The 21189-nt window shown below is 39.8% G+C and overlaps 1 protein-coding gene across 9 annotated transcripts in view; it reads right to left on the reverse strand.

Annotated features, from left to right (window-relative positions):
- Positions 1–473: 473 nt before the first annotated feature.
- The window catches only part of SUPT3H (SPT3 homolog, SAGA and STAGA complex component), a 544169-nt gene continuing 523453 nt past the window's right edge, over positions 474–21189 (reverse strand). For 6 of the 9 annotated variants that reach the window (XM_045058574.1, XM_045058575.1, XM_045058583.1 and 3 more), the window contains one exon: positions 2139–3736. In XM_045058574.1, coding sequence (XP_044914509.1) covers positions 3467–3736 — 270 coding nt within the window. In that variant the 3' untranslated portion in view covers positions 2139–3466. Of the gene's footprint in view, positions 1593–2138; positions 3737–21189 lie in introns of those variants that run through there. The other 3 variants (XM_045058578.1, XM_045058576.1, XM_045058577.1) reach the window with 3 other exon arrangements.

Here is a 21189-nt window from a genome sequence, read left to right on the forward strand (position 1 = left end):
TCCCCTGCCTACCTCCACCCCCCTCCCTGTACTCTAAGAGCGCAGCAAGTTTCATCTTGGGTTTCAAATAAGAAGATAAAAATAAGAAATAATGCACTGCTGGAGAATCAGCTTTGTGTGGGAGCCACAGCCATGACATATTCAACTTGATGCCCTTCTATTATTTGCAGAAGTGTTTATGTTCTATGAAATGTTCAGCCAGAGCATACAGGAAACCGTAAAAGATTTTATGAGATGTATACATGGTTGAAGGAGGAATTTTAAATGCAACCTAGGAAGGTTCTATCTAAATTCCAGGAGGGCAGATGAGGGAGTACTTTCTCTGTAGTGATTCAGTTTTACACAAGGGGTTAGATGAACTGGAAAGAAATACCTGATTTGGGAACGATATAAAATTTTTTCGTAAAATTAAACCTCGTAATTTCTAGACAAGTAAACTTGTTTTCTTTCAGACCAAGGATCGCCACTTATGCTTATTTGTCTTCTACGTGGTAAAAGCATTAAATGTGGATTGTTTATTATTTTATAGAAACAAAGGACAAACAGTAATAAATGAAGAATTCTCCCCAGGTACAGGAGTGTAGACACCATTTAAAAAATACTTGTGCTTCTGATGGTTTTTAAATAAAAACCCTCGGTTCTAAAACTGGAACATTATTTTTGAATCTTAATTATTGCAATATGTGAAGGCAGGAAGGTTGATGACATAGTCTCAAAACGGCATGTTCGGAAAGTCACATCCAAATTTAGGTGAAAGGAGAAATATTTCTATTTCCTTTACCCTTGAATCTATGAGGCAGTGTCAATTTCCCCTAAGAGAGGCTATTTTTACTTAATGTTGGCTTTATTTATTTTTTTCCGATTTGATCTCCAAAACACAAGGCTACAAAACAAATTATTTTGTGTATTCACATTTGATTTAGAATCGAGCCCAAGGTGAGCCTCATGAAGTCACTGTGAAGATAAATGAAATACCAGAGGTAAGGTTCCCGACACAAAGTAGGTGCTCCGAGTATGTTAATTCCCCCTCCCCTGCTTGCAGACCTCCCCGACTTTTTTTTAAATTGATGTATAACTGACATATAACAGATTATTTAATTATACCACAGTCCCTTTGAAGAAGATTTTAATACAACACTTACGCTTTAGAATGTGTCCAAATTAGTGTCATTTAAAAAATAAACTTAGGTAATTATCGAAGGTAAACATGCCATAAAATCCCCATGTATCCTGGTAGTATCTAATGCAAATCCAGTAGGGGGGAGTGAAATTGCAACCTGAGAATTAGGGACCACGGATCTCTGGTCTCTGGTCTGTCACTGCTATCACTGAGTGACCTTGGGAAAGTCCACTTCCCTCTCCAGGCTACATATTTTCATCTGGAAAATGAGTGGCTGTTTTCAACGATCTTCAAGACCATCTTCTGCTTTAACATTTTGTGATTTTACCTAACATTTTAATCTTGGGAGAACAATTTATTGATGTCACATTTTCTGAGATTTTCCTCCCATAAATTTTTTTCTCTATTCGCTGCTTAAGAAAATTTTATTCTACTTCAAATTCCCTGTTGCTGAAAGAGTCAGAGAAAGAACCTAAGTGTAGAAAAGAAAAAAAAAAGAATTAAAAATATTAATATTGAGCAATTATGGGGACATCTAGGCTGGTTTGGGACAGACATAAATGACCTTGTTTTATTCTAAATTCAGCTCACTGGCTTATGATGAAAAGTGAAAGGTTATTATATGGACTTACTGGGCAAAACCAGATTTTATAAATAATTACCTGTCAGACTGTTCAAGATAGACAAACATACGCCAGACCAACAAAAACACAGACCTGTCATATTTCTGAGAGAAATGTACGTTGAGTCTTCCTTCTCTGGGACTATAAGGAGATCAGGTAGAATGAAATGAAGGGAAAAAGCCTAAACTCTGTATTTTCTGCCTCGTGCATACTTTAAAATGTATAATGTGGGAGAGAAGGAATTTTGATGTGAAAAATTAGCCCCTGAAAATTTTATACATCCATAAGCCTGGCAGATCGAAACCAAATACAATAAATGCTGTCGTTTTAAAAGTTAGGATGTTTACTGCAAGCTTATAATTTTCTATGATTAGGGATGCCAAGAAAAATAAGAATGATGATAAAAAGAAAAGTTTAATCATACATTTCAACAAGCACAGATGGAACATCAAAACCCCTTGGCAATTTTTTTGATATTATATATCTACGTTTTTTTTTCTTCTTGACATGAAGATTTTTTCCAGAAGGACTAACACAGAACAGGTAAATGATAGTTAACAAATGTGAGTAATATGGCACAATCATATTAACGGAGCCTCACGATGATTTGGTCACAGGAGGGAAATCTTTCATGTTTCTTAGTTCTGTTTTTATTAATGCTTTACAAAGGATGTCTCAGTGTGTGTAAAAACCATGATAAAAATAAAACTGGAAGTCCTACAGAATTAAAGAAGTAGCTTCCTTTTTAAAAATTCAAGTTTAATCAGGAACTGCACAAGTACATCTGCTATATTTTGATTCGTTCTCCAAAGTTAGGGTTTGTCATCTGATGGAGAAAGTATAGATGCCAGAAGGGGAGCTCGGCTGTTGCCAGCAAGAAATGACCCAGTCCCAGATTCCAGTTTAGCTGTGGGACTGCTCTCAAGGGAGAAAGCACATCACTCAGCTCCCCTTCAAGGGATTCTCATTACTTTGCTTCTTTCATCTTTTTTTTTTTTTATGTTTATTTATTTATTTTTGAGGGAGAAAGAGCACGAGCAGGGGAGGGGCAGAGAGAGAAGGAGGCAGAGGATCTGAATCAGGCTCCACGCTGTCAGTGCAAAGCCTGATGCGGGGCTCGAACTCACAAACCGTGAGATCACCACCTAAGCCCAAGTCGGACGCTCAACCAACTCAGCTCCCCCCCGGGGGGCCCCTGATTACTTAGCTTCTAAATGGGTACAGCGTGTATGTGTGGTGGGCCTGGGGACTGGAGGGACAAGAGGACAGGAGGAGAGGGCCGACACGAGGAAAAACAGACACGATGGCAGATCTGCAGGAAGTCGGGAAGAAGGTGTGAAAATAACACATTCGCGAGAAGTGGGGGGAAGGGACGGGAAGACGAGAATAGTTCATCAGATCAATTAGGTCTTTGATTAGCGTGAGTTTATAAAATGAGTATGTGTCTCGAAAACACACCTAAGATATATATACTCAGCAAATGTCACAAAGTAAAGTTGTGGGACAGTGTGAGGGAAAACTGACTGTCCTTTTGTCTCCTCTGTCCCAAACCTGGATTATACAAAATGCATCACATAAAACACAGACTAAACACTGGAGGGAAAACAAGACACTGCCTTTAAGATATGTGAGCTGAGGGCAGTAAATCCATCCCAAATTACAATTTCAAAATTGTGTGATCTGCATTCTTGTCCACCTACACACTATCCCAAACATCCTGCCATTAATTAGCTAAACGGCCCAGCCAGTAAACAAGACCGAGCACTGAGGGGGCTGGAAAAGAGCCGGAGTCAGCCAGTTGATAGTCACAACAAACCAACCCACTCCTGAGGATACAGAGAAGGTAAACTTGTATTTTATTTTGTCCAAAGAGGGGAACAGAAATCACCTTAATATAACATGCCTTTCCTGTTGTTACAGTCACAAGTCCCGTCAGCAGGCCAGAAAAGCCATCCCATTCCTGCGGTAGGCACTCTGTCAAAGAGAAAGAAATCTGCAATGAATTATCACATCAAGTCAAACCGGGAAAGGAGGCAAAAGCGCGACACGCAGAGCTTTCTTCCTGTTTTGTAGACTCTGCTGGCTTCCATCGAACAGGGTGCTTAATCTGAACATTTCTGGTGGCAACATTTCTGGTGGCTAGAGTCACCACTCGGTCTATTAAAAAGTCAGTGTGGTTAACAAGTGGTTAGGGATTCTATTTTCGGGGAGTGGGAGATACGCAAAGTAAGACATCCCATTTTGTTAATTGATTGGGTTTGGTTAGGTCAAAGACATGTTGTGTTGAGTCTGTTTGTCCTTTATAAACATGTGTTCTCTATTGGACATGCTCAAGAATCACTTCTAATTAACTCTCTTAATAGTCTATAAATTACTGACTCATTATAGCCTTCCCAGGCCTAATTTATAGTCTTAGTGAAAAGCTTGGAAACAGACACTAATAGAAGCCTTTCCTCCCTGCTGAAATATGGTGATCTCTAAGGAGTTCTGTACATTAGAGACATTATAGAAAACTCGAATCCTACATAATTTTATTAAAAAAAAAATTTTTTTTAATGTTTATTCTTGAGACAGAGACAGAGGCAGAGCGTGAATAGGGGAGGGGCAGACAGAGAGGGAGACACAGAATCTGAAACAGGCTCCAGGCTCTGAGCTGTCAGCACAGAGCCCGACATGGGGCTCGAACCCACAGACCGTGAGATCACGACCTGAGCTGAAGTCAGACACTTAACTGGTTGAGCCACCCAGGCACCCCTCCTACATAATTTTATGTACATACAAGTATATATAGATGTACGTATGGATATTCATAATGGGATAAAATATCCCCATAAAAGAAAATGGGAAAATGGATACCAAAGGCAATAATATAATATAATATATTCCAGTAAATCAAGTAAAACTGCATGATTTTTCTTCCTGCGAGATATATTCTACAGTTCAGAGCTAAAGAGTTGGACTACACAGGGCCTCTGTGACTTGTCTTGAGTCTCATAATGAAACCCAGAATGAAACAGAACTAAAATCCAGGACTTAGGAATAAAATTATCCCTTTCACCACCATATTTTTCATTATTTAAACTAGGAATAGCCATACTCAGAGAATTCATAACCCTCAATGAGATGGATTTTTTTCCCACAACCTGTGTTCCGAAAAACAGAAAAATGACAACATCTCGTATTGGGGATTTTGTTTTGCCTTCAACAGCCACGTTATAGGAAATGTAGAATAAGTTTTTATGACTAAAATAATGTTAGGGAGATGCTGGAGAGTTTAATTCTAAAAATGGTTAAATTACATTTATAATTATAAAATAATTATAAATAAATAAATAAATAAATAAATAAATATAAACTATTATAAATAATACCCAAAGAAAAAAAAGTGGAACCGAGCTTTCTAGCAAGACTTCCACCGATGTGAGGTGAAACCAAGCTAGTTTTCTGCGTGACTTTCTGTTAATCATGAAATTCAATTAACTTCAACATCTTTCCTCCGAATATTCAGCTTCTACGGGATTTACTACGGTTGTCGGGCTTTGGAATGCTGGCTGAAATTTCATAGGTTGGCTGTGCGGCTCCATAGCTCACTCCAGATCAGCATTTCAAGGATGAGAAAACAGTGGCACATTCTATCTTTCATTCCTCAGGGCTTTCTCTGTGAGCTTGTTCCGACTTACCATCAGGCTTGCTGTGCCCTTGGACGCTTTTGGATTGAAGCACACGTTCTGACAAGGACTAGAAAATTCCAACTTTACCTCCTCAGTCTGTGCACCGGAGAACAGTGTTAAATGAGTTCCTCAGAGAGCCACAAATAACTTGCAGGGACGGATAGAGTGTCTTCCCACAACCACAGACAGGGGAGCCTCAGGCCTTGAAACAGCCCCTACCACCACAGTTGCCTTACCAGAGGCTGATGCCAAAGTAGTACTTTCAGGTTCTTGACCTTGATATTTTAAATTTTACAACCACAGTGACAACCTTCAACATAACATAATATTTAAAGCACAGGGATGGTTTACATGGAGATAAATGGACCTGGGAGTAAAGCTGGATTCCTCGTAAAGGTAAATGGCTAAAGAGAGGCTTGCCTGAAAAAGAGGTTTTGGCCCAGGAGCAGGCTGAGTTTTGGCCGTGCACACCTGAGACATTACCAAGTTTAATCTTTCCAGGGTGGCCAACAGGAAATGGTTCTCTCTTATACTGAAAGGATTACTTTCCAAAAATCAATTCACCGTCACAGATGATTCATCGCTATTGTTTGCAAATGATTACAAGACTAGAGACTTTTAATCACAGAGACTTCGAGCAGCTAAGTTTAATAAGAAAGCCAAAGTTTAGAGCTGTCCCAGATTTCCGGACAAAGTTCTTCCTATTCTAATTCTACAACAGAGAAGGGGCAAACAAACGTGTGTGATCAGCAAAGAGCAAGTTCAGCAAACCCTCCCCTAGGGCCCTCTACCCAGAGTCACAGCTTCTCCTTCTGATGGACAAAGGATGTATGTTGTCTGTGGGGGGTGATTATGGGAACATCCCCAAGTTGGCAACCTTTCCAGGGCGAGCAACTTTAAAGGAAGATGGGCGAAGACAACTCATCTTTGTGTCAACTGTGAATTTCTCTGTTTGTGTTGTGGACGTTGAAACTAAATTTAAACACTGCTTGGGGCGAGGGCCTTCCAGAGGCCACATTCTCATGAAGCACTCTACTTATTCTCTACTGTCAGATCCTATGAGTGATACCCTGGTTCTGTATCTCAGTAAAAACCCAGACCTTGACTGGAAATAGCTGGGACCACCTCCCCCGCTATTAAAAATGTATAAACGAATCGGACTTCGTCCCGACAGCCCCGTTTCTGCATCCTATATATCACTGCAGCTTTATTTCTGATTGAAAAAAGCTCTGTTCTCAACTATTAGTCGCTCCTATGTGAATTTATTGAAATTCACATGCTAGACATTCAGATGCTAGACATCCTGGCATCTCTAAAGTTAACAGCAAAGATATTTCGTTTTTCATTTTAAAGGACCAATTGTAGTTCACAGGCTTTCCCCCCGCCTCCCTTAAATTGAGGATTACATTAGCTCCCAATTTTTGACACTCATATATTCGTTCAGCTTCAAATTATGGCCTACTGACAGAACCTCAATCTAACTGGGTGGGCTGACACATTCTGCCTACTGCACTGGGTGTTGATGGGGAAATGAATTTGTAAGTTTTCGTTTTTAAAATATGATTTTTTTAAATCTGCATATAGACAAGCTCGAGAAATTTAAATCTTAGGCTGGTTTATTTCTGCCTTTTTATGGGCTGTCATAAATCATACATTTTACGGAATACAAACTAATATTAAAAAGCAAATGATTATTATTTATTTTAAGCAAAAGATAAACATGCTACAAGACATACCTGTGGCTCCTAGTTGAATATAACTGCCTGTGTGTTATTTGCACCATTAACTTAATTAGTAAAGCTTTAACTATAGATAAAACCACCCCTTCCACCAGTGTAGATTTTCACTTATTCACTACTAGCTTTCCTGATTCTTTTCCGCTTTCTCAAACTTTACTTATTTGTTGAAAACATTTTTTTTAATGTTTATTTATTTTTGAGAGAGAGAGACAGAGAAAGAGAGACAGAGTGCGAGTGGGGGAGGGGCAGAGAGAGAGGGAGCCGAAGCAGGCTCCTATGCTCCGGGTTGTCAGCACAGAGCCCAATGCAGGGTCTGAACTCATGAACAGCAAGATCATGGCCTGAGCCAAAGTTGGCCGCTTAACCAACTGAGCCATCCAGGCACCCCACTTTCTCAAACTTTAACTAAAATAAAACAAAAAGTTCTTTGTAGGGACTGACATCAGCAAGATGGCTACCAAGGAGGTCCCAAAGCTTGTCTCCCCCCACACAAAAAAATAAATAAACAACTATAAATAGACAAAAGCAGCTCTGGGAAAGCTCTAGATTACAACAAAGAAGCAGCAGAAATCCTGTGGGGCTCAACGACTGAGCAAAGCTCTACAGAAAAGCGTAAGAAGCATTTTACCTACGTCACCCCACCTCCCAGTCCAGAGCAGCTCAGTGCAAAGAGGAACGCTTTTGGAGGGATTACACCTGACAGGAAAAGGAGTAGGAGAATCCTACTAATCCTCCTCATTGCCGTGGACATTCGTAGACATTGCCACTGCGTGCTCCCACGGTCTTCACCAACACTGAACCCAACTAAAGGGTTGCCTGGGCTCCGCACTGCTGTGTCTCCTCACCAGGTCTGGAGCTACCGTTGTGGTGAGACCTGTCCCCAGGGGCCCCAGTTGTGCCCCACTGTCTGGGATTGGGAAGCCACGGCACCTTGCCATCTACGAAACCGGAAATGCCATTGCTTTCTGTGCCCTGCCTTCAGGGTTCAAAGTCATGGCTTTGACAACCATCACTAGGCCTGAGTTGCTGCTATTCTATGACTGACTCCTGGAGTCCTAAGTTGTGGCTCTGACCTGCTATCATTAGGCTGTGATGCTGTAGCTGCTGTTCTCTGTCCCACCCTCTGGCTCCTAAGTCATGGCACTGACTTGCCATCAGTGGCTGTACGGCTACAGCTCTGTGCCACCCGCCTTGGGTCCTGAGTCACCGCTTTGGCCTGGCATCACAGAGGCCAAGCTGGTGCTGCTCTGCTCCCTGCTGCCAAAGTCAGGGCTCTGACCCACCATCCCCCAGGGCATGCTGTCACTGCACCCCTTACCCTGGGCCCAAGACACTGGTGCATCCTGTCATCCCACAGCCCGTGCCACTGCTGCATCCCCCATCCTGGGGTCCAAATCACTGTGGTGATCCCCAGAGATGCAGACCTGGTTCCTCAGGAGATCTGCATATGCGTGCACATCAGACGCTGGGACTACTATCATAGCAGGTGCACCTGTGCCCCAGGACCCTGGTTTCACTGCTTCTCTAAGTGTGAGTTCACCAGACCTGGTACCAGCAGGTATTCTCTTTGGCTAGAACTTCCTCCTACAGGAAAAAGAGAGGAACAGGACGACCCTTGCAGCCTCTGCCACCTAGGACCCCAACAACCCTAGACACTACTCCCGCTTACAGGACTTCTGCAGTCTTGGTCAAAGAAGAACCCACAGTCTTTGCCCATGTTGGCCTCAGCTCATGTAGATGTACAGAGATTATGCTTCTATGCCCTCTCTGGGATCAGAGACATGGCACCCTACCCAGCCTGAGCCTTCCCAGCCACTCTCAGTTGAAAGTCTTTCTCCACCAAAGTCAGTCTGAAAGGCTGGAAGAGGTGACTCCTCTCTCAAATGAACAAACATTAATGCAAAGCCACAAGAGACGTGAAGCAACAAGGAAACATGACACTACCAAAGGTGCTTGATAATTTTCAAGTTACCAACCCCAAAGAAATGGAGATCTATGAGTTACCTGAAGAAGAATTCAAAACAACTGTTTTAAGGAAGTGCAGTGAGATTCAAGAGAACACAGACAGACAAAATGAACTTAGGAAAGCAATGCAATAACAAAATGAATTCAACAAAGAGAAATCATAAAAAATTTTTAGAGCTGAGGTATGAAGTGAATGCAATGAAAAAAAATGCAATGAAGAGCTTCAATAATAGGCTCAATCAATCAAGCAGAAGAAAGAATCCATGAACATGAAGACAGACCTCTTGATATTATCCATTTGGAGCTGAAAAAAGAAATAAACATGAAAAAAAGCAAAGAAAACCTATGTGAATAATGGGACACCATTAAGTGAAACAATATTCATGCTATGGGAGTCCTAGACAAAGTAGAGAAAAGGTCAGAAAACAAAGAAATAATGGCTGATAACTTCCAAAATCTGGGGAGAGACAGCCATCCTGATACATGAAACTCAAAGATCCTCAAAGAGATTCAACCCAAAGAGATCTTCACTGAGACAATATAATCGAACTCTTGAATATCAAAGATTAAGAGAGAATTTTGAGAGCAGCAAGAGTTTAAAAAGAGTCATCACACACAAGGGAACCCTAATAAGGTTAACAGCAGATTTCTCGGAAGAAATCTTTTAGGCCAGGAGAGAGTGAGATAATATATTCAAAGTGGTCAAAGAACATAAAATTCTGATCAAGAATACTTTACCCAGGAAAGTAGTTCCTGGGTACAGGTAAAGACTTTTACAGACAAATAAAAGCTAAGGTATTTTATCACCACTGGACATGCTTTATAAGAAATGTTAAAAGGAGTTCTTCAAGATGAAACAAAAGGTTGCTAATGAAAACATGAAAGTATTAAATTCACTGACACAGGCAATTATAAATTCAAAATACTCTAATACTGCGATGGTGGTATGCAAATCGCTAGACTCCAGTATATAAATTAAAAGACAAAAGTGTTAAAAATAACAATAGCTACGATATTTTGTTAATGGGTACACAATATGAAAAAAATGTAAACTGTGACATCAACAACATAAAGCTGGAGGGCAAGTAAACATATAGAATTTTTTTCATGCAATGAAAGTTGTTTTCAACTTGGACTATTACAAGCTGTACTAGGAAGGCCTCATAGTAATCACAAAGAAAAACCTATAAAAAATGTACAAATGAAGAGAAAAAAATCAAAGCATACCACTACAAAAAAAAAATACCAGTTTTCTAAGGAAGATAGTAAGATAGGAAGGAAGGAAAATAGGAAATACAAAACAATCAGAAAACATTTAGCAACATGGCAGTAGTAAGTCCTTACCTATTACTAATTATTCTAAATGTAAATGGTTTAAATTTTCCAATAAGCAGATACAGGGTGCTTGGATGGATTAAAAAAGGAAAGACCTGGGCGCCTGGGTGGCTCAGTTGGTTAAGTGTCTGCCTTTGGCTCAGGTAATGATCTCACAGTTCACGAGTTGGAGCTCCGTTTGGGATTCTCTCACTCTCCATGTCTCTCTCTGCCCACCCCCACTTGCACTCCCTCTCTTTCAAAATAAATAAATTTAAAAAACTTACAAAAAAAAAAAAAGAGACAAGACCCAACTCTATGCTGCCTACAAGAGATTCATTTAAGCTTTAAAGACACTAATGGGGGTGCCTGGGTGGCTCAGTCAGTTAAGCGTCCGACTTCAGCTCAGGTCACGATCTCGCGGTCCGTGAGTTCGAGCCCCGCGTCAGGCTCTGGTCTGATGGCTCAGACCAGACCTGGAGCCTGCTTCCGATTCTGTGTCTCCCTCTCTCTCTGCCCCTCCCCCGTTCATGCTCTGTCTCTCTCTGCCTCAAAAATAAATAAATATTAAAAAAAAAAAAAGACACTAATGGGCTGAAAGTGAAAGAGAGTGAAAGAGATGCAAATGAAAAGTAAAAGGGAACAGGAGTAGCCAGTCTTGTATCAGGAAAAAAAAATGATTTTAGGTCAAAAGCTGTAACTGGAGATAAAAACAAGTCCTTATATAATGATAAAGGGGTCAATTCATATAATAATAATAAAGAAATATGCCCCCAATATCAGAGCACCTAAATACATTAAATGATTATTAATAGATTTGTAGATAAAAACACATCAATGCCAAACAGTAGGGAACTTCAATATCCCACTTTCAAGAATGGATAGATCATCCAGATTTAATATCAATAAGGAAATAAGAACCTGGTCTATACTTTAGACCAATGGACCTAACAGACATACAGAGAACAGTCCATCCAACAGCTGAAGAATACAAATTATTCTCAAATGCACAAGGAACATTCTCCAGGCTAGATCATATGTTAGGTTACAAAACGAGGCTTTAAAGATTTAAGAAGACTGAAATCTTATCGAGTACCTTTTCTGGGCACAATGGTATGAAATCAGAAATTAGTAACAGAAGGAGATCTGAAAAATTCACAAATCTGTAGAGATTAAACAAAACACTTCTGAACAATCAGTGGGTCAAAAAAGAAATCAGAAGAGAAATAAAAAATATGTTGCGACAAACCAAAAAGGAAACAACACACCAGAACTCATGGGATGCAGCGAAAGCAGTTCTGAGAGAGAAGTTCATAGCAATAAATGTCTGCATTATGAAAAAAGAAGGATTTAAAATAAACCACCTAATCTTATACCTCAAGGAACTAGAAAGAAGAAAAAACTAAGCTCAAAGTTAGCAGAAGGAAGGAAATAATAAAAATTAGAGCAGAAATAAATGAATAGAAAGACAAAAGACAAGATCAACCAGACTAAGAGATGGTTTTCCGAAACGATAAAGAAAATTGACAAACCTTTAGCTGGACTAAAAAAAAGAGAGATGACTCAAATAAATGAAAATATAGATAAAAAAGAGACATTACAATTTATATCACAAAAATACAAGGGATCATCAGAGACTACTATGAACAAGAATATGCAAACAAATTAGATAACTGAGAAGACATGGATAGATTCCTAGAAACCCACTACTTACCAAGACTGAATAATGAATAGAAAACCCGAACGGATCAAATAATAATGAGCAAAGAGACTGAATCAGTAATACACAGTCTTCCAACAAAGAAAAACTCAGGACTAGATGGTTTCACTGGTCAATTCTATCAAACATTTAAAAAGAATTAATACCAATCCTTCTCAAACTCTCAAAAATTGAAGAGAAGGAACCACTTTAAAACCCACTTTACAAGGCAAGCATTATCCTGATACCAAAGCCAAACAAGGGCACTACAAGAAAAGAAAATTACAGGCTAAGACTTTGGTCACCAATTCTGATGTGGGTTTTTTCCCACACTAACAAGCAATTCTTGGGACACTAGTTCAGTGTCCTATAATTCAACTTAATTCTGACACTATAGAGCTGGAAGGAGCATCAAATCCCACAGGTTAAGGGCTCAGTCCTACAAAACTGCTACCTCCTTGCCTCCCATACTGTAGACGTCAATCACAAGTCCAGGTTACCGCCTGTGCTTCTGACTGAGCAGCTATAGACTAGAGGTTTCAATGACACCCTCCTTGGGTTTGATGAATTTGCTAGAGTGGCTCACAGAACTCAGAAGAACATTTTACTTACAAGATTTCTAGTTTATTATCAAAGTATATAGTTCAGGAACAGTCAGATGAAAGACATGCATAGAGCAAGGTACAAGGTTAGTGTGTGGAGCTTCCATTCCCTCTCTGAGTGTGCCATTCACCCCGAATCTCTATGTGTTCACTAAAATGGAAGTTCTCTGAACCCCATATTTTTTTTATGGGTTTTGTTACATAAACATGATTGATTAAATCTATGGCCATTGGTGACTGAACTCAATCTCCAACCCCTCCTCCCTCCCTGGAGATTTTGGGGTTAGGATGGAAAGTTCCAACCCTCCAATCACATGACTGGCTCCACTGGAACCAGCCTCCATCCTCAGGTGTAGTCTTGAAGTCATCTCAGTGACATAATAAGGGACACCTTTATAGCTGTCATCATGAGAAATTCCAAAGGCTTTATTTAGGAGCTCTGTGCCAGAAACAGGGATGAAGATCAAATACACATTTCATATTATAAATCACAGGCCATGTCCCTGGTGAACACAGATGCAAAAACCTTCAACAAAATACTACCAACCTAATTCAATAGCACATTAAAAGGATTATACACCATGATCAAGTGAAGTTTACCCCTGGGATGCAAGGATGATTCAACATATACAAATCAATCAATATGAGATATCACATTAATAAAAGTAAAAATCCTGTGATCGTTTCAAAAGATGCAGAAGAAGCATTTGACAAAAGTCAGCATCCTTTCATGATAAGACCCTCAACAAATTAGGTCTACAAAGAATGTACCTCAACACAATAAAGGCCATATATGACAAATTCATAGCTAACATCATGCTTAATGGTGAAAAGTGAAAAGCCTTTCCTCTAAGATCAGGAATAAGGCAGGGATGCCTACCCTTGCCACTTCTATTCAACAGAGTAGTGAAAGTCGTAGCCACAGCAATTAGGCATGAAAAAAAAAGCCACTCAAATCAGAAAGGAAAAAGTAAAATTATCTCTATTTGCAGAAGACATGATCTTATACATAGAAAGCCCTAAAGATTGCCACCAAAAAAAATTGATAAAACTATAAATTAATTCATTCATGTAGGATACACAATCAACATACAAAAATCAGTTGGTTTCTATTTCTATACACAAACCATGATCTGAAAGGAGAAATTAAGAAAGCAATCACATTTACAATAGGATCAAATATAATAAAGTAATTGGGAAAAAGTTAACCAAGGAGATGAAGGACTTGTACCCTCAAAACTATAAAACACTGGTGAAAAAACTGAATAAGACACAAACAAATAGATATCCTGAATTTTTAGACGGGGAGAATTATTATTGTTAAAATGTCTGTACTACCTGAAGCAATCTACAGATTCAATTCAATGCTATCTAAATTCCAATGGTACTTTTTTTACAGAAACAGAAAATATGAACAAATCTATTTTTATGTAAGCAAAAATATAAAGTTCATACGGAATCACAAAAGACCCTTAGTGGCCAAATCAATCTTGAGAAAGAAGAACAAAGCTGGATGCATCACATTTCCTGATGTCAAACTATACTGCAAAAATATAATAACCAGAACAGTATGGTACTGGCATAAAAACAGACACACATCAGGGTGCATGGGTGGCTTAGTACGTTAAGCATCCGACTTTTGGTTTTGGCTCAGGTCATGATCTCATGATTCATGAGTTCAAGCCCCATGTTGTGATCCACACTGCTGGTGTGGAGCCTTTGGGATTCTCTCTTTCCCTCTCTCTTTGCCCCTCCCCACTCATGCTCTCTAAACAAACAAACAAACAAACAAACTTAAAAAAAAACCAACAACAGGCAAGGATCAATAGAACAGAATAACTAGCCTAGAAATAAACCTACATGTATATGGTCAATTAATTTTTGACAAAAGAGCCAGGAATATACTAGGGGAAAGGACAGTCTTTTTAACAAACGTATGGCCACGTGCAAAAGAATAAAAATAGTCCCCTACTTTACCCAAGACACAAAATCATACAGAAAAATCAACTCAACATGGATTAAAAACTTGAATGTAAGACCTGAGACTGTAAAACTCCTACAAGTAAGCACAGAGAGTAAGCTCCTTGACAGTGGTCTTGGAAATGATTTCTTGGATAAGACACCAAAAGCAAAGGCAACAAAAACTAAAATAAATAAGTGGACTATATCAAAAGAAAGAGCTTCTACATAGCAAAGGAAACAATCACTGTAAGGACAACCTACAGAATGGGAGAAATATTTGTAACTCATGTATCTGATAAGGGTTAATACCCAAAATGTAAAAATAATTCATATAATTTAATAGCAAAAAAGCAAATAATCCAATCAAAAATGGGCAAAGGCCCTGAATAGACATTTTTTCAATGAAAACAGATAAATGGCCAAGAGGTGCCCAACATCACTAATCATAAGAAAAATGCAAACCAAAGCCACAATGAATACCATCTCACAACTGTCAGGATGGCTATTATCAAAAAGATAAGCGATAACAAACGGTGAGGATATGAAGAAAGGGGAACCCTTGTACACTGTCGGTAGGAAGGTAAATCGGTAGTCCTATAGAAAGCAGTATGTCGATTGTTCAAAATATTAAAAATAAAATTATCAAATGACTCAGCAGTCCCACTGTTGGGTATACATCCTAAAGGAAATCAAGTCAGCACCTTAAAGAGATATTGGCACCTCTATGTTCACTGCAGCATTATTCACAATAGCCAAGATATGGAAACAACCTAAAAGTTCTCTGCTGGATGAACAGATCCAGAATATGTGGTACAGAAATACAACAGAATATTATTCACTCATAAAATAGAACGAAATCTTGCCATGTCTGACAACATGGGTGAACCTGAAGAGCATTATGCTAGGTGAAATTAGCCAGACAAAAAGAGACAAATACTATACGGTATACCTAAAAGCTGATTTCGCAGGAACAGAATAGAATGGATGGCGGTTGCCAGGGACTGTGGGAAGAGGGAAATGAGGAGATGTGGGTCAAAGGGTACAAACTTTCAGCAATAAGAGGAGTAAGTTCTCAGGATCTAATGTACAGCATGGTGGCTACAGTTGTAAGACGGTATTGTATCCTTGAAAGTTGCTTGGGAGTGGATCTTCGGCATTGTAACCACACACACACACACACACACACACACAGGCAAAAGGGTTAATTATGTGAGGTGATACGTGTGCTAGTTACTGCATCTTGACCTTGGTAATCACTCCACAATGTATATCAAATTATCATGTTGTACACTTTAACTATATATGATTATCTTTGCCAGGGATTCCTCAATACAGGAAAATTACATTTCCTCAATAAAGGAAAAAAAGAAAAAAAAAGAATTTCATTGTCGTGGGTCCCAAATTCACTCACATACACTTCACACTTCAAAGGCCTATGAGAGAAGATTTTGGTTCCATTGCTTGAATTCCTATCAATTTGCCTAATTTGATTTTAGCAAAATATTTATTGAGTTCTTAATAAGCCCCTATGTGTGTGGTAGTACAAAGGATACAAAGATAAATAGAACAGTCCTTGCTGTCCCTTAGCTTCTGATTTAATGGTAAAGGTTTAATGGTCAAGTAAAATGCATTAACAGGTCATCCTTAGGGGTGGGAAGGAAGGAAAAAACAAGGCAGCCCTCTTATTTATATTTTTTGCTTTTTATCACAAAATTTAATTTCAAGTAACATTTAAAAGGGCAAGCGTTTTTGTATATTTCTTAACGCAGGGAGGGGAAAGGATTTGAAAATGCTGAGATACACGGTTTTATAGTTTATGAAGCACTTTCATGCCCATATCTAATTTAGCCTTACCACAACTAGTAAAATAAAAGTCTTATTTATTATTCTCCTTTAAAAAAATTTTTTTTTCAACGTTTTTTATTTATTTTTGGGACAGAGAGAAACAGAGCATGAACGGGGGAGGGGCAGAGAGAGAGGGAGACACAGCATCGGAAACAGGCTCCAGGCTCCGAGCCATCAGCCCAGAGCCCGAGGCGGGGCTTGAACTCACGGACCGCGAGATGGTGACCTGGCTGAAGTCGGACGCTTAACCGACCGCGCCACCCAGGCGCCCCTATTCTCCTTTTTAAAGTGACAGGACTAGTGAATGGTAGTTTCAGGGTTTCAAACCCAGGGCGTGTCGCTTGTCATTATATCACACTGGCTTACATGAAGCGAAAGAACCCCAAACCTCTGAAATCTGGCATAATTTATTCCACCCAGATTACGACAGACATGTATATGCTCTTAGTCCTAACAAACTCAACTCTTGTTCAACATCACTTAAAGCGTAAATTAAAATTTTAATTCTAATTTAAAGCAGAGCAGCCTGGTACAGTCCAGTGCAGAGATGGGACTTGAATCTAAATCATCTTCAGTTTGGAGGCATTCTCAACTAGTCCTTATTTTCTGAACCAATTTTAAGAATAGTATGTAGTAAAAAACAAAAATAGAAAAAAAAAGGCAAGAAACCCCCCCACAAAAAATAACCAAAAAACAACAACACTGTATGTCCAAATCACTTTAAAAAATAACAGATGCTCTAACTCTTCGTCTTCAAGTCAATGGGTCTGAATGGCGTTTAGGCTTCAGAACGCTTGAAACACAATCCAGCTGATTTGGACGCATAGTGAAGGCTGGAAACATAGGTAGAGTAGACGAATGTATTATCAATAGAACTCCAACTTGGTTTTGTCAATAAATGCCTCCCTTTTGGAATCTGTCATGATTATACAGTGAATAGCATATTTTTTAAGTTTATTAAAATGTTTTTTAATGTTTATTTATTTTTGAGAAAGACAGAGTGCGGGCAGGGGAGGGGCAGAGAGAGAGGGAGGCACAGAATCCGAAGCAGGTTCCAGTCTCCGAGCTGTCAGCACAGAGCCTGACGTGGGGCTCGAACCTATGAACCATGAGATCGTGCCCTGAGCTGAAGTTGGACACTTAACCGACAGAGCCACCCAGGTGCCCCAAAATTTATTTATTTTATTTTGAGAGAGAGAGAATCCCAAGCAGGCTCCAAACTCAGCATGGAGTCTGACGCAGGGCTTGATCTCATGAACCGTGAGATCATGATCTGAGCCAAAATCAAGAGTTGGATGCTTAACTGACTGAGCCACCCCGGGGCCCCATAAATGATATTTCTCAATAGAAATTCTCATACTGGAATTTAATTTAATATAGAAGAAACAGATATTAAGGTTGTCTGCCTTTTACCCAGACAACAGCAGGTTACCTGCTGTATCTCTCAAATTTCTCATTTGAGGGTCATCATTTTTTTTTTTTTTTTTACCTTCCCAGATGCTGGGATGTCACTTTTAAGAAAAAAAAATTTTTTTTAACATTTATTTATTTTTGAGAGACAGAAAGAGACAGCACAAGTGGGGGAGGGGCAGAGAGAGAGGGAGACACAGAATCCGAAGCAGGCTCCAGGTTCTGAGCTGTCAGCACAGAGCCTGATGCAGGACTTGAACTCACTGACAGATCATGATCTGAGCTCAAGTCGGATGCTCAACTGACTGAGCCACCCAGGCGCCCCATGGGATGCCACTTTAAGGAACACAGTCCTTCAGACTGCCTGCCACACCACGTTTAATTCCAAAATGAAAACGCAATTTGGAAAGCCTGCTAAACCAAGCTGAACAAAACCCTTTGCTTATATCTAGAATCAAAGAACAATACAATTTTGGGATAGGAAAGTATCTTGTGAACTCCTTTAGTCCAATTCCTAATTTAACAGATGAAAAAACTAATGCCGACAGAGAGAGAGAGAGAGAGAGAGAGAGAGAGAGAGAGAGAGAGAGAGAGACTCATCACTGGTCAGTCCAGGATTCCTGACTCTGTCTAGGGCTTGTTATGGATGGTTCTCCTTCTGCCCAGAACTATGTGTTTAGCTTCCCTGACCCTGATGGGGAAAACAGATGTAGGGAAAGAAATGTTTTTCCGGATTAAGAGCCCTTGGGAGCAGAACAAAAGTGAAGGGACTGAGAAGGGGGTTGGAGGTGGGGAGGGATTTAATGATGTCTAAAACAGTAGAGCTGAGTAGTTAGAACAAGGCAGGCCATTATGAGCTTTACTTTCTACTTCTGGCTCTTCTGCTACACGATTAGCTGTCCCTTGGAGAATCACTTAATTTCCCTAAGTGCCCAAAATAATAATTTTGATAAATGGATGAATTATCAAAATAAGTAAGATAAACATGGTTGAAAGGTTCTATGGCAAAAGTATGCATCTTTGGGACCTTCAGGGGGTGACATGCTATGTATTCCGATAGAAGTCTTACTAAGACTATGCTCAGTGTCTGATTTAAGCCTGAGCAAATGATACGGCCTGCCTGGATCTGTTTGGAGCTGGCCAATTTGAGTTACATCCAGGAGTAAAAAGGACAATAAAAAGACGTGAAGCATGCATTCGCCCTTTCCCAAGCTCCCGCCAACTCCCAATGAACCAAGTGCAGGGGAGACCCTTCGCATTTTAGGTGATTTGTGCACTACAGGAGCTACCCTGGTTACCAAGGTCCTGGGGTGTCCCAAGTTCTCTTCCCCACAGCACACCGATGAAAAGGGCACAGAGGGCAGAGGTCGTACAGCCACTGGCTTGGCTTTGCTGGAGGGAAAAGGTGGGGAAGGAGTGGAGCAAACCAGAAGCAACCAGGCTTTTGTTAGTCCTTACTAAGTTGGCCTAGGTGTTTGACTTAAAATAGTCGGTTGAGTTGGGGTGGGAAGGTAGGTACATCTCCGAATTTCTTGTATAAATGTTGTTTCACAAGACTGCTAAGTGAGCCCTCCTTTCTGTCCCCCCCCCCCCCCCCCCCCGCTACTGCCAAGTTTTACCAGCAAAAACAGATTGTGCTTCTATCTGGCCTTTTTCTACCTTTTTTCTGGCAGCAACACTGGAGACTCTATCAAGTTGTCTCAAATTCCACTGCCCCCAGATGCCCAAATTCAGCCCTGCCCTCTGTGGGGTCTTTGGATTCAGAGTGCAAGCCCTCTCCCAAGCCCTCCACTTGCCTAACTAAGGAGGGGACTGTGCCCTGAGAGACATACTGTTTTGTTTTAATATGTAATAGTTTTTTAAAAGATAAAATGTGCCCCCCTTTTCTTGCTGCCCTCGTGTCTGCGTGTGGGCAAGAGATTTAATTACTATGAATAAAACTGAATGGTGGTCTAGGACTCTTAAAATCAAAGTGGGAACCATGGCTGAATTTCATTAGCAAACATAAATACAAAGAGGCACATCTTGTTTGTACCAATGCCATGTGACTTTTCCCCTCTTGATAATTTCATTCTGACTCTGATATTTCAGAGCATCTAAATTGAACCATATGATGTATAGCACCGTAACATGCAAAGCTCTTCATTAAACATTTTCCTCTTTGTGTATACTTCCCAATGTTATAAATACCCTGTGAAAATCATGGAGGGAAGTTCGTCAGACAGCAGAGCCTTGATTTAAGAACAGTGGAGGGAGCCCTGCCCTTTAAATAAGAGGTCTTCTCTGGCTGGAAGAATGGGAAAAAGACAAAGCCTTAACTCTCATTCTATTCCAAGTAACTGGGAGCCTATAAATCTTGAGGAACTTGTCATTTTATGCATGGTTTTCTCTAAGTCTATGTCATATTCTGATTACTAAGTTATTTCAGTGTTCTGAATATGAACATCTCTCAATTATAATGTAGCTATCAAAAATTGTAATTTCTAACGTCCAAGTCATGCTAATTGATTTACATATGCGATGTGTCAATTTTTGTTGTTGTGCAGCAAAATAATTAAGTGGCTGATACAAACAACATCGTATTTCAGAGAAAAGGTTTTTTCGTCAATGGTATTTTCGGTTATTTTATAGGGGACTAAAAGTAAATCATTTCTACATATAAATTATTCTATGATACTGTATGCATCTAAATAAACACATCTATGGCTAATAATAATTTAATGCCAATAATAAGCTCTTCTTCAGCTATTTTATAGTGCAAACAATCAAAAAAACAGATGTCTGAAGTTATTCCAAGTTGCAAACACACATAAGTATATGTGTAAACAGTGTCACACTGGCAGGAGTTAGTAACCAAAATCTCCACTTGGCAGGGGGGGGGATGGGCTCAGGTCTAACAACACTTAATTCTCATTTCTCTTGACGGACTCATAGCCTCCAGAAGGCAGGGAACTTGCTATTTTATTTATCTCTGTATATCGAGGGCATAACCCGATGCACGGCCAATAAGTAGGTGCTTAATAAATAATCATCTATTGAATGAATATATTTGACTAGCAAACAGCTTAGCTTCCTCTGGACAACAATGAGAAACGCTGACATGTGTTTGCCATCAGAGCAGGGCCGGGATATGCTCAGCTCCTAAAAATTAGGCTCAGACCACACACTTATCATTTCACAAGATAACCATCAGCAGTAGTTGTTAAGATAAATAAATTAGTGACCTTAATAGTTCAACC

The sequence above is a fragment of the Felis catus genome, chromosome B2 (assembly GCF_018350175.1).
Source record: "Felis catus isolate Fca126 chromosome B2, F.catus_Fca126_mat1.0, whole genome shotgun sequence".
Taxonomy (NCBI): domain Eukaryota; kingdom Metazoa; phylum Chordata; class Mammalia; order Carnivora; family Felidae; genus Felis; species Felis catus.